Source organism: Castanea sativa, chromosome 3 (genome assembly GCF_040712315.1).
Source record: "Castanea sativa cultivar Marrone di Chiusa Pesio chromosome 3, ASM4071231v1".
In the NCBI taxonomy this organism is placed as follows: Eukaryota; Viridiplantae; Streptophyta; class Magnoliopsida; order Fagales; family Fagaceae; genus Castanea; species Castanea sativa.
The window spans coordinates 56407398-56419541 of NC_134015.1; the positions used below are offsets into that span (position 1 = coordinate 56407398).

The 12144-nt window shown below is 34.9% G+C and overlaps 1 protein-coding gene across 1 annotated transcript; it reads left to right on the forward strand.

The window, feature by feature from the left end:
- The first annotated feature begins 254 nt into the window (after window positions 1-254).
- Window positions 255-7380, forward strand: LOC142628059 (uncharacterized). Its single transcript, XM_075802012.1, has 4 exons — window positions 255-715; window positions 3103-3338; window positions 3670-4465; window positions 4940-7380. Exons 2-4 carry the CDS (start codon window positions 3105-3107, stop codon window positions 7129-7131), a joined length of 3222 nt encoding a protein of 1073 aa, XP_075658127.1. The 5' UTR covers window positions 255-715; window positions 3103-3104; the 3' UTR covers window positions 7132-7380.
- Window positions 7381-12144: the final 4764 nt, after the last annotated feature.

Below are 12144 nucleotides of genomic sequence, written 5' to 3' on the forward strand. Positions count from 1 at the left end.
GTTAAATAGGTTAAAAATATATATATTTTTTTAATATATGTAGTTCCAAAAGCAAGGAAGGTGTAGAGAATCTAGAAATACTCATTTCTTTTCATTACCTCAAAAACCCAGAAATGAATTTCATTTATTTATTATATATATATATATAGATGTAAAAAGAAATAGAGTGTGTTTGTAGAGAGAGAAAGAGATAGAGAGAGAGAAGTGAAGAAAAAGCAGAGAATAAAAAGAGACCGGATGTTGACAAATTTCATGTCACTGTTCTTAGAAGGTCGTTTGTTTGTGTGAAGATTTCTTATCTGGGATCTCTCTCTCTCTCTCTCTTTCTCAGTCTTTCTCTCTCTAAAAGAAAAAAAAAAAGGAAAAGAAATTTTTTTTCTGTCTCTCTCTCTCTCTCTAAACTCCCATTTCTTTGAGAGAGAAAGAGAGTGGCCCAGCAGATCGAAATCTCCACCTTTTCTTCAATCTGTTGACGATCTAAGCTTCTTCAATGGTGTTGCAAAAACACCCACTTTGTTTTTTGCTAAGTAATTGTTGCTGTTTTTATCTTTAGTTGTTGCTTTGGTCTTAGTGATGAGAGAGAGAGAAAGAGAGAGTCTTGGTGACTCTTTTTTTATTTATTTCAATTTTCCATGATGTGGAGGTTTTTTGTTGAAATGATTCAATCCAAGCTGGATTCTTGAGGAGATAGGTGATAAGAGGATGTGGGTCTAAGGTGAAATTTTGTATCTTTATATTTCTTTAACTTTCTAAGTAAATTGATTTTGTGGTTTGTTTTGCCAGATGATTTGGTTAATTGGGTTTTACTTTGTTTTGCTATTTTTGAGTGTGCTAAATTGTTGGCTATTTCTTTGGCTTTGTATTTGTGCATTTGTTATTGTTGTTTCATTGCAGCTTATACACTTGACCGATTTTCCTTTTTGATATTTAATTATGTGCCTTTTTAAAATTTAAAAAAAAAAATTATTGAATTGGTTGGATGGGTATCAAGATTCGATTGGTGATATAGTACTTGTTATGGTAGGTAGTGCTGTTAATATTTTCTTATAATGGCTAATTTTAGATTGTAACTAGATAGGATCTGTTCTATTCACTTTGATTACTGATGTAGATTCCTTTTTAATCTTAAGGCTTCTTAAATTTCAGTATGTTGGTTTTTTAATTATTTTTTGGGTTCGATGTTGAGGATTTGTGTGATATGAAAAGCCTATGGTGATTAAGTATTGCATTCATTGTAGATTAATTTTTTGTGAAGGAAACAATTCTATGGGTTCAATTTCATTATGGTTTTCATGGAGGTTTTCTTATGATGAGCGTTTGGTCTTGTCAAATATGTAACCCCTGAAACCTGACCACTTAAATTGGATTATGCTGTTGCACATTTCCATTGTATTTATGGTATTATGGAATTGTTCCTTAAGTTTCTTGTGACTTCCCCAAGTCAATGAGAAATATAAATTGGTATTCTTGGAGAGCATTATATTGAATTTGGTCTGAGTGTAATGGTCAATATCAATGTGGCATGCGAGGAAGGTACTTTTGTATTATTGTTTTTATTGTTATGAAAGCAAAGTATCGGATATCAGTTGAAGTGTTGGTCCATGATTGTATTTATAAGTATAGATGCTTTATGAGCACTACTAATTATTGTAAGCATGTTCATTATATGCAGAATGCATACTTTTTATCATCATTTATTCATGCTAAGGAAAGTACGTTTACGTTTTTCCTTTGATGGTGCAAGAACTTCTAATATTTTACCGTGTTTCCCCTTTATATATGCTCTTAGATAACACATCTTCTTTGCATGATGTGTAGCTGGATTTTGGCATAGGGTGCTTCAGATAGTTTGATGTTGTCGTGCTCTCTTTCTCCCTCATTCCCCTCGCGTCCTCAACAACCACCCCCCCCCCCCCCTTCTTAAAAAAAAAAAAAATCTCTATTCCTTCTAGGCCAATCTAAAAGAGGTGACATTATTCTTCTAAGTTTCTTGAAGTACTCAGATTGTAGATTCTCTTTATGCTTATATGAAGTTTGCGGAGGGAAGAGATTCTTGAATTTCTTGAGTAAAGAGGAATTAGGATGACTTCTGCTGTATTAATTTGCATTTTAGGTCTATAAGGTCATGTGATGTAGGGGTTGGAGTTAGTGAATGTGGAATAACATAATTTAGGAGTTGCTCGTCGAAGAAGATTTAGAATATGAAATTTATAAATAGATATAGAAAGAAGAAGCAAGCGATCAATGTGTATATAGCTTAACTAGGAAACTTGAACCGTTAAAATATTACTGGGGAAAATCTTGGAAAATATTTGGAAATGGTAAGGCAGACAAATAAAAGTGATGTTTTATGTGGATAAAATGTGATGTCTGTCCTCATACAAAATGAGATCTTGGTGTCTGAATCAAGCACACCCTTGAACTAGTGTCGCCTTTTATGTTTCCACTTCCTATGAACATGCCTAATGGCTCATTTAGTTCCTGCAGCAATCATAGCTTGCTTTTCTAGTTGTAGATTGCACTTGCATGAAGAATTTAAGTCAATTCAAGCATCACAGCCATTTATCCATCAATTCATTCTCCAGACTTTTGTGGTCTGTGCATGTTACAGTACTTGGCTGTATTTGGGCACAAACATTCAGAGGATCATCATACCCATATCAATCACTGCAAAGCATCTAGTGGCTTCATAGTGGCCTGTGCTGTGTTTGATTCCTTTTGTTTTGGGATTGGGGTAGGGAGATGATTCATGCAATAGTGATGGTTTATGGGTGCTAAAAAAGCAGTTTCTATAAGCGAAGATTGTAAAAGTTTATCTTTTTTGAAGATATCAAATGAAATTTGTTTTCTACTATGAGAAATTTGTAGAAGAAAATTCTTGTTTTCTTATATGTATATAGATATCAGCCAATGTTGTTGGTTTCTTGATTTTCTTACTAAAAACTACAGTGAGCAGTTCTGCTAATTGGGAAACTTTACATGAAAGAAGATAGTTATTGTTACTTCTATGTCTTTCTTTTTCTTTTTAAAAATAAATATTTCTTCTATGATTGTTATGCATGCTATGTTTCATTGTAAAAATACTTCTTCATTGATTTTCAGGAATGGGAACAAAAGTGCAGTATAAAAGTTATTGGCCAGAATATTATCCAATGAGGGATCTGAATGAGAATTCTAACAGTTGTAGCTGGCCCCATTATTATGGAGATAAAACAATAGCAAATGGGCAGTATTTTAATGGCTTTTTGCCGAGAGCTTCCACAGATCTATATCCACCTTATGATAAGGATGTATTGAAGAAGACAATGCTTGAGCATGAGGAAATATTCAAAACTCAGGTATTCAAATATTTTTTGGCCCCTGCAGATACCTATGTGCGTTTGGATTAGCTTTTTGCTTATTTTCTGAAAGTGGGCAAAAGTACATGTACCTAGGAAAAGTGAGCTTTAAAAAACTTTACATGAACAAATAAGCTAAATAAACTCCCCCAATAAGATAAACCAAATGCACATTAGTGGTTCAATCAATTGGGTCTATTTAGTTTGTGTAGAGGACCTTATTTTGATATGGGTTAATCAAAGTTAAGTTGAGTCTTGTTTGCTTATCTACTCTATTCAAATTGTAAAAACTTGGATTATTAGATATATCTGAATTTCTGTCATCATCCAGGTGAATGAACTGCATCGCCTTTACAGAATACAGAGGGATTTGATGGATGAATTCAGGAGGAAAGAACTGCATAAAAACCGGATGCCTATTGAGACATCGTTATCATCAAGTCCCCTAGCATCTCAAATTACATCTGAGGACGCTAGGAGATGGCATGTCCCCAGCTTCCCTATGGGGAACTCTGCTTGTGCTAGACCATCTGTTACTGGTGCTGAGGATATTCATTCTCCTATGAGTTCAATGAAATTTCCATCCCAAAATGGGAGCATTTCAAAGGATTTAGAGATGCAGGATTCCAGACCCACAAAGGTTAGAAGAAAAATGTTTGATCTCCAACTTCCAGCTGATGAATACATTGATACTGAAGAAGGGGAACAGTTCAGTGAAGAAAAAGTATCTGCCATGTCAGGTAGTGTTTCTAATAGAAATCATAAAGTTGCTCCTGACGATGGTGTAAAGCTGTTTCGTGACAATGGTGGGAAGACTGGCTTTCAAGGAGATGCTTTGACATCTGATTCACGTTTAAAGAGCAGAAATAGTTTGGCTGACTTAAATGAGCCTATTCAGCTTGAAGAAACAAATGCTTCTGGATATGTTGATCTTCTGGGCCGTGGTGCCTGTCTCCAGGATATTCAAGGCCCTGATATGTCTGCTAGACCAAACTCACAGCTTCTAAGTTTGCCAAAGGGAATTTCTCTCAACTCCCATCATGGAAGCGATAATGGGACTCGAGACAACCGGCACTTAGAGAACAATGGAAATGCAAAAGGATGGTTTTCCCATGTGCTTGAAGCAGGTATAATTTCTTCATCAAGTTGTATCAGAATTCCTTAACTTGGTCCTCTTTGAATCTGCATTTTCCCCTACTTTGTTTTGCTTTCGCCATTGTACCTCACAAGCTTACAAATACAGTCACTTAATCCTGTTTTTGAAGACAGTATTTGCAGTTTTATGTTTTTAATTTATCCTGACTGTTTATAATTTAGAACTAGTTTTTCTTACACAATTATCAGGAATATAAACAGAGAAAGCTAGGATAAAGCCAAAGAACTTAGATTGAAGTTCTTGGAGTGGAAGGATCATAATATTCTAAGATTACAATAGAACATGCATCTAGTTGGCAAGAAAAATTTTGAGCTAGGTAAATAGGAGTTTTAGGGACTTCCTGAGCAAACCATCAGTTTAGAACAATATTTTTTAAGTTACAGGTCTGGTAGGAATGTTCCATTGTGTTAGATAATTTTTCATATGGCTGTGATTCTATTTTCAGGGAATGGGAAAAGCAACGTGAAATCTACCTCTCAAGGTCTTCAACCTGAAATATCTTCCCAACCCTTGCAAGTTTTGCTTAACAAAGCTCATGAACCTTCTGCTTACTATCTAACTGATCAAAGCAAGGCAGGATTGTGGAGTGAAAGAACAGTTTGTGGTTTGGATATGACTGATAGAAGTCATGAGATCTCCAGTAATAAGCATCTGGGGTCAACTGTGGCCTCTCATATACCTAGTCCATATCCTATTGCTCCTTCCGACTTGTCCAAGTCTTGGTCTCACTCGGTTTCATCTTGGGAAAAATCAAGTAGTAACTTAAGCCAGAAGTCAATGTCAGTTCAAAAACAACCATGTTTGAACCCATCTGCTACCTTGAGTAAGAGTTCTCAATCATCAGTTCAAAGCAATGGATTTTTGGGAGATGCCTGGCATCTCAAGAGCAATTCTAGATGTAACCCAGGTTTTGGAAGTGAAGTTCCTAACAGAAATGGATTTTACCAAGGGTCCTCATCTGGCTCGAAGGAACTACCGATTCACCTTTCATCAATCAGCTACCTGAACTGCAGTAATGATAATAATAGAGCTCCTGCCCAGTTGATTAATAATGGTTTAGCAAAGTGCTATAAAGGTTCAGATTGCACAGACATGAAATCTGTAAAAGACGAGAACTATGTGGTGCTTTCAAACAGTTCAACCAACAAAGTACCTCCGCAGCAAGGTTTTGATGGAGGACAAAGGCACGAAGACAATCTTGCAGCCTTGCCATGGCTAAGACCTAATTTTGCTCCTAAGAATGAGGCCTTCAATGCCGGGAGGATTTCAAACAAAGAGGATCTGAGTTTCTTGCAATCCTCACCAAACCAGTTGCCCAACAAAAATGAAATTGGAAAGGGGGCTAATCAAATTTTTACCCAGAATGTAAAATCATTTTCATGTTCTAATGATGTTGAAGTGAAGAGGATTGAAATAGGTGACTACCCAAGTAATAAGAAAATTCTTGGGTTTCCTATCTTTGAAAAGTCTTATATTTCTAAGAATGAGTCTTATTCTTTCACCTCCCCTTCTGTGTCCCTTCCTCTCCTATCAGAAGGTGAAGTTGTGGAGAATAATGGGAAGAATAGAGTCCTTGATATAAACTTGCCTTGTGAACCTGCAGTTCCTGACTTGGGCAATCAGATAGCAACAGAAATTCTGATTAAAGATAAGAAAAGAGATGCAAACGTTTCCAGTCTCAGACATAACATTGATTTGAATTCCTGTATAAGTGATGATGAAGCATCCTTGGCACCTTCTACTCCAAGCGCTCATGTGAAGATTTCAGCAGGGATAGACTTAGAAGCCCCTGTAGTTGTTGATGCTGAGGAGGATGTCATTCTTGAAGAAGCTGCAGAAAAGCAGCATGATCCTCCTTTACCATCGCCAAAACACAAAGCTGAGAAGCCATTGGATGAACTTATGGTGGTAGCGGCTGAGGCAATGATAGCCATCTCATCTTCTGTTCTGCACAGTCAGATTAATAATGCCACTTGCAATGAATCAGAAGCTTCTATGATGGACCGTCTTAATTGGTTTGTGGAGATAGTTTCCTCGTGCGGAGATGACATTGAGAGCAAGTTCGATACTCTTTTGAGAGTCAAAGATGGTGAGGATAATGAAGAATCTTCCTCTGAAGGGAGTGATTACTTTGAGTCCATGACATTAAAACTAATGGATACTAAGGAAGAAGATTATATGCCTAAACCTCTGGTTCCTGAAAACCTAAAGCTGGAGGACACTGGAACCACTTTAGTACCAAATCGGCCAAGGAAGGGCCAGGCAAGGAGAGGGAGGCAGCGGAGGGACTTCCAAAGGGACATCCTTCCAGGCCTTGCTTCTCTGTCAAGGCATGAGGTAACAGAAGATCTTCAGACATTTGGGGGGCTGATGCGAGCAACAGGTCATTTGTGGCATTCAGGATTGACAAGGAGGAGCTCTACTAGAAATGGGTGTGGAAGGGGGAGGCGGCGGTCAGTGGCAAGTCCCTCACCTACCGTGCCAACAAGCCCCGCTTGCACTCCGCTAATACAGCAGCTTAATAATATTGAAGTGGGTCTGGAGGATAGAAGCCTAACAGGGTGGGGGAAGACAACTAGACGACCCCGCCGGCAAAGATGCCCTGCAGGTAATCCTCCATCTATCCCTTTAACCTGATCAATGGGAAGAGTCTTTGATTTATTAATTTAGAATTTTATAGAGGCAAGTGAGGAGTTGTTTCTCTGGCTTTAGGGGATGAGGTTGTTCTGAGCCGTCGGGACTGCCTTTTGTACATTTCTTTGCTCAAAATTTGGGCTTGCTTGATTATCTGTCTTTGAGTGGTTACCAACTTTGTATTATCATAAATAATGTTGTATAATTTCTTCCGGGATATATAATAGCATTCCTTCACTTGGTGTGTGCACAGCTACCGTTCTTGGTTCTAGGGGTGGTTTTCTCATTATTAGTTTTTGCTACTTCATATTTGCTTGTCCAATTGCCAGGGTTGTAATAAATATGTATGGCTAAGAATGTCAAGTTGAAGCATGCTAATATGTGGAAAAACAATGGATTCCTCGAAAGGTTTAGGAGAGATTTTTGGGACTATAGGTGGCAAATCTTGATTAGTTTGTTGAGGATCCATAGTTGATCTCAAATTTTTGGGACAAAGTTTTTGTTTTTTTTTGGTTGTTTAGGAGAGAGATTTCTTATGGAAAATGGATGTCCTATGGACTACGTTTTCCACATGTAACATTGATTTTTAAGTCACCATGAATCTGATGAAGAGCCAAAATTTATGGCCAACAAACTTCACTTATCTAAAATGATTGTGCTGCAAAGTGTTTTACAATGTGTTGACTATAATCAGCAAGATTATGTAAATGGCATCATGTTCCACTTTTCTGATAAACCATTCGCTTAATATCGAAGAATTCTTTGCTACCAACATAATGAGAATAGTACATTCAATGGAAAACATTGTTGGCCCAATTTTCATTCCTCCATGCCAAAGAAACAATAATAATGAACATGCTGCGTTGGGAAATGATTTCCACTAACTTTTTTTTACTTTCATTTCCCTCGTCCCATAAAAAATCAACAAGTGGGAAACTATTTTGCGGGTCAGCTATAAATGACCAGCTGTTCCAAAGTTTTGGATTTAACCAAAAAGTGGTACACTGGTGCAGATATGCACAGGTAACACGAGCCCATGTAGCCAAACACTGTGGATGGGTTGCCTAACATAGTGTTTGGTGGTGATAAAGCGGTCTTAATTCACTGTCTGTCCTTTTGCATAAGAAAGTTCCGGCTGAACTGGTCCACTTGAATAGTTGAACCAACAAAAACATTGTTTAGTGTGATTCTAAGTACTTCCATTACCTCTCCTTTTTAGAAAAGGGCCTCAGTTGTCGGTTTTCTCCATTTGAATATGTTGATTGCATTATTGCACTTGTTGAGGAAGAATCGAGTACACTCTGATGTGGGTTTCAGTTAACTCAATTGGTAAACTCTCTGATAGTTGAATAAGAAAGATAAGATTTAATTTTCACCTACACCAAAAACCGACTGTTGTCTTAGTTTAATGATAAAGAGCTATCATCAAGAGCAGACGCTATAAGTTAAAATTCTCAAAAAAAAAAAAAAAAGTGCACTATGTTAAGAAGGAATTAAGCATTCAAAAGTTAATAAATAAAAGAAAAAGTTAACTGATGCGGATATTAATTTAAAAAACTATTTTAGACTTGAGGACATTAATTTAAAAAACTATTTTAGAAACTATTTTTTGGTAAGGAATTACGAATTTTTATATTTTTAATAAAAGTTATGTCAAAATTTTCTTAAAATTGCTTACTAAAAGTTGCACTAAGGTATCTATTAACATGAATGCCCATAAAAAAAAAAAAAAACCCATTTAACTAAATGTTGCTCGACTCCCTAATTGGTCAATTGCAATTAAAAAAAAAATTTGCTTTAATTAATGCACATCAACACTCATTAAGAGTATTTTTTGTTTTAAAAATGAACTGTGTAAAAATATATCTGTATGTAATGATCGTTTGTCACTGTGATTGGAAATTGCACTCACCTTTTAAAGTATGTTATTTTTTTAACTTCTATTTTTTTTCTAGATAAAAAGTGAGTTTTAAAAAGTTATATCTATGTTTGGCATTATAATAGGAAGAATAACTTTAATTATAGTCTTTTTAGTAGTAGTATAACTTCACATATAAAGTTTTAACTAAAAATCTCTTTAGTGTTTTAAGTAGTCATATTTGTAGACATTTAGAGAACAATAGTCAATTGTAGGGTCCCCCCCTCTCCCCCAAGCTCTCAATTGTAGGACCTCCTTTTAAAGCTATTTTAGCTTAATTGTCACTAAAGAGCTTTATCCTTCTTAAAGCACCCTTAGATCTCTTCCAAAATCAAAACTAGACAAAAGCCTTAATTGAAGTTAGAAAAAAAAAAAAAAAAGAAGGTTTAAAGCCTTATTGTCCACTCTTCAAGACCAATAAACTTCATATATATATAGAAAGAGAGAATGTGAAGGCACGCGAGTGAGAAGGCGCGTGGAGGGGTGACATTCCGTGCGACATAGAACGAGAAAATCATTTCTCAATTGTACGCTGTGGTTGTGTGGTATGTGCGGCTTTTTACATAATAAAATATATTTACATATGCGTCAGGCGTGTCGGTGTCTGAGTTGATTTTAAGACTTTTATTTTTATTTTTTGTTTAATTGTACTGTGGTCTTCATCAAGTCCTCTCTTCCCCTAGATACTCTCCCAACCAATCACATTTCTTTCTAAACTCTCTCTCTCTCTCTCTCTCTCTTCTTTTTCTTTTGTCTTTTTTTTCTCTCTCTTTTCCTTATCGTCATGCAAAAAAGCATATAAACCCATCCCACTTTCAGTGCTGCTCCTGCTTCTTCTACTTATCTGTCCTTTTCTTGGACCTAATATTACGTTACTTCCCTTTTCATTTTTCTTATTATTTTTTTTTGGCTTTGGGCCCCTCCCTTTGCTTATATTGTCCTGTTATATGTTCCTATTTCTCTTGAAGATTCTGGGTTCCAATCATATTTTATGCTCTCAAGTCTTGCTTTCTAGCGTCTTTGATGGAGATAAGTATAAGCTTATATGGATCTTTTGTTTCCGTAGGCTCGAACCCAACAAATAGGATGCCATTATGATCATGCTCAGTTGGAAGACGCTAACTTAAGTCTTCTCTTATCCATTTTTTATTGAGTCCGAATTTAGTAAAAATGGGGTGTAAAACTCATGTTTTACATCATCCAATAGGAGATTGTCATATTAGTATTTTATTTAAAATTTAATACATCCTACCACACCTAATAATATTTCAATAAACTTTCATTTTGGTTGGATTTATATATAGATATTAGAATTGATTTGGTGTGGTTATACTTATTCTTAAATATGCGATAAAGTGACGTGATATGTTGAGATTGGAGGAGTAGATACGGGTTTTACACCACATCTTTACAGAATTTAATTTCTTTTTTGATTATCAAATAGGGGAGTTGAACCCATGCATTTTAGTTGAAAATATTAAAATATGTCAATGGAATTAAGGTTATTAGTTCGTACTTGTTTTATATTTCTCTTTTTTGATTCATTCTATGTTTTTTATTCCTTGAACATGCCTAACACACCATCAATATTGGCACCGATTGGGCATTGGAGAACTCTTCACCTATAATTTGACTAGAAAATATGGTATGTGTGTTTCAGTCCATTGAACATAACATTAAAATACATTTTGAAATGTATGCAAAATGCAATTTTATATGAGCATTTATCTTTCCTTAAACCAAACCATTTATTTTATTTAGAGGCGTCACGCACAAGCACTCATGCCTATTAATAAGATTTTTTTTTTTGTTTTATTTGAAAAGAAGATAAGGATGATGTAGGGAAATGAACTTCTATTTTTTTTTTGGGGTAATTTAAAAAGGAGTAATTCTTTAATTTTTCCCCCCTAGCTAGCTCCCCCATATCTTTCTGATCTATCTTCTTTTAACCTTATTTTACAAAATATATATAAAGATAGCAAGTTATAGAATCCTACCTAAATGAGATCATATTAAATTATATATGCATTGTAAAAATTAATGCTTATTAGAGGCCCAAAAAGAGGGTGGGATTATAAGAACTTCCTTGTATAGGTTCCAATATAACTTGATTTTCAAAGTCACTAAGATCCAACAACGTAAGTGAGGACGTAAATCCCAACCAAATCACATAAAAATAAACATTTTTCATAGGTCACTCACCCTTGTCTATATCTTCTTTTATAACTCAAGCATGAGATAATCTCCGCTCAGTGCCGGCTCAATGGGTGAGCCAAATAGGCAATTGCTTAAGGCCCCAATAAAAAAAAAGTTCTTAAATTTTTAACAATAGAGATATTTTTGTACCAATAGAAATATTAATTAAGCCCTAAATATTCACCAATAAATAAAAAGTAGTTGTTTTTTATCAAAGAAAAACCAGTTAAAGAAAAATATTTTCATTGGATGGGTCAATCATTTAATCTTTCACACATAAATGTTAAAAAAACTCATCAATTTTACACTAGTAAATAAATTTATACTCAAATTCTATCAGAAATATCAAATATATAACTTTATTAAAATTTTCAATCATAATTTTTTAGTATTTGGTTACTTCATCCAATAAATAACGTTTATTTTAGTTGTATAGTCATTGAGTAATGCAATGAGTTCATTTTAATTTGTAATTTTTTTCTAAAAAAATAGATTTTAAATGAAAAAAAAAACCAAAAGTTAAATAAATATTCTATTAATATTCAAAATATGAGAATAGACCCCACTTAAAATTGCCGCCTTAGACCCATATTACCTTGAGCCGCCCTGTCTCCACTTGTAACCTAGAAATTTTTCTTTGAATTGCCAACCTTTATTTAATTATTTTTCATGATCCTATTCTTTACTTGAAAATGCAGTTACGACTAATTAGTTTTTGCAATTAAATTAATGTTGACTTTGTTATAGGTGTTGGAAGCGAGAACAAATAATAAAAAACCATTTTATATAATTTTTCTCTTTATATTTCTTAGGAAAGCAATAATTCTATTGTATTAGGTCACCTCCTGGACTCTTGTTTGAAGAAAATAAAGAATTCTAAACAAATTAGCTAATCCTTCATT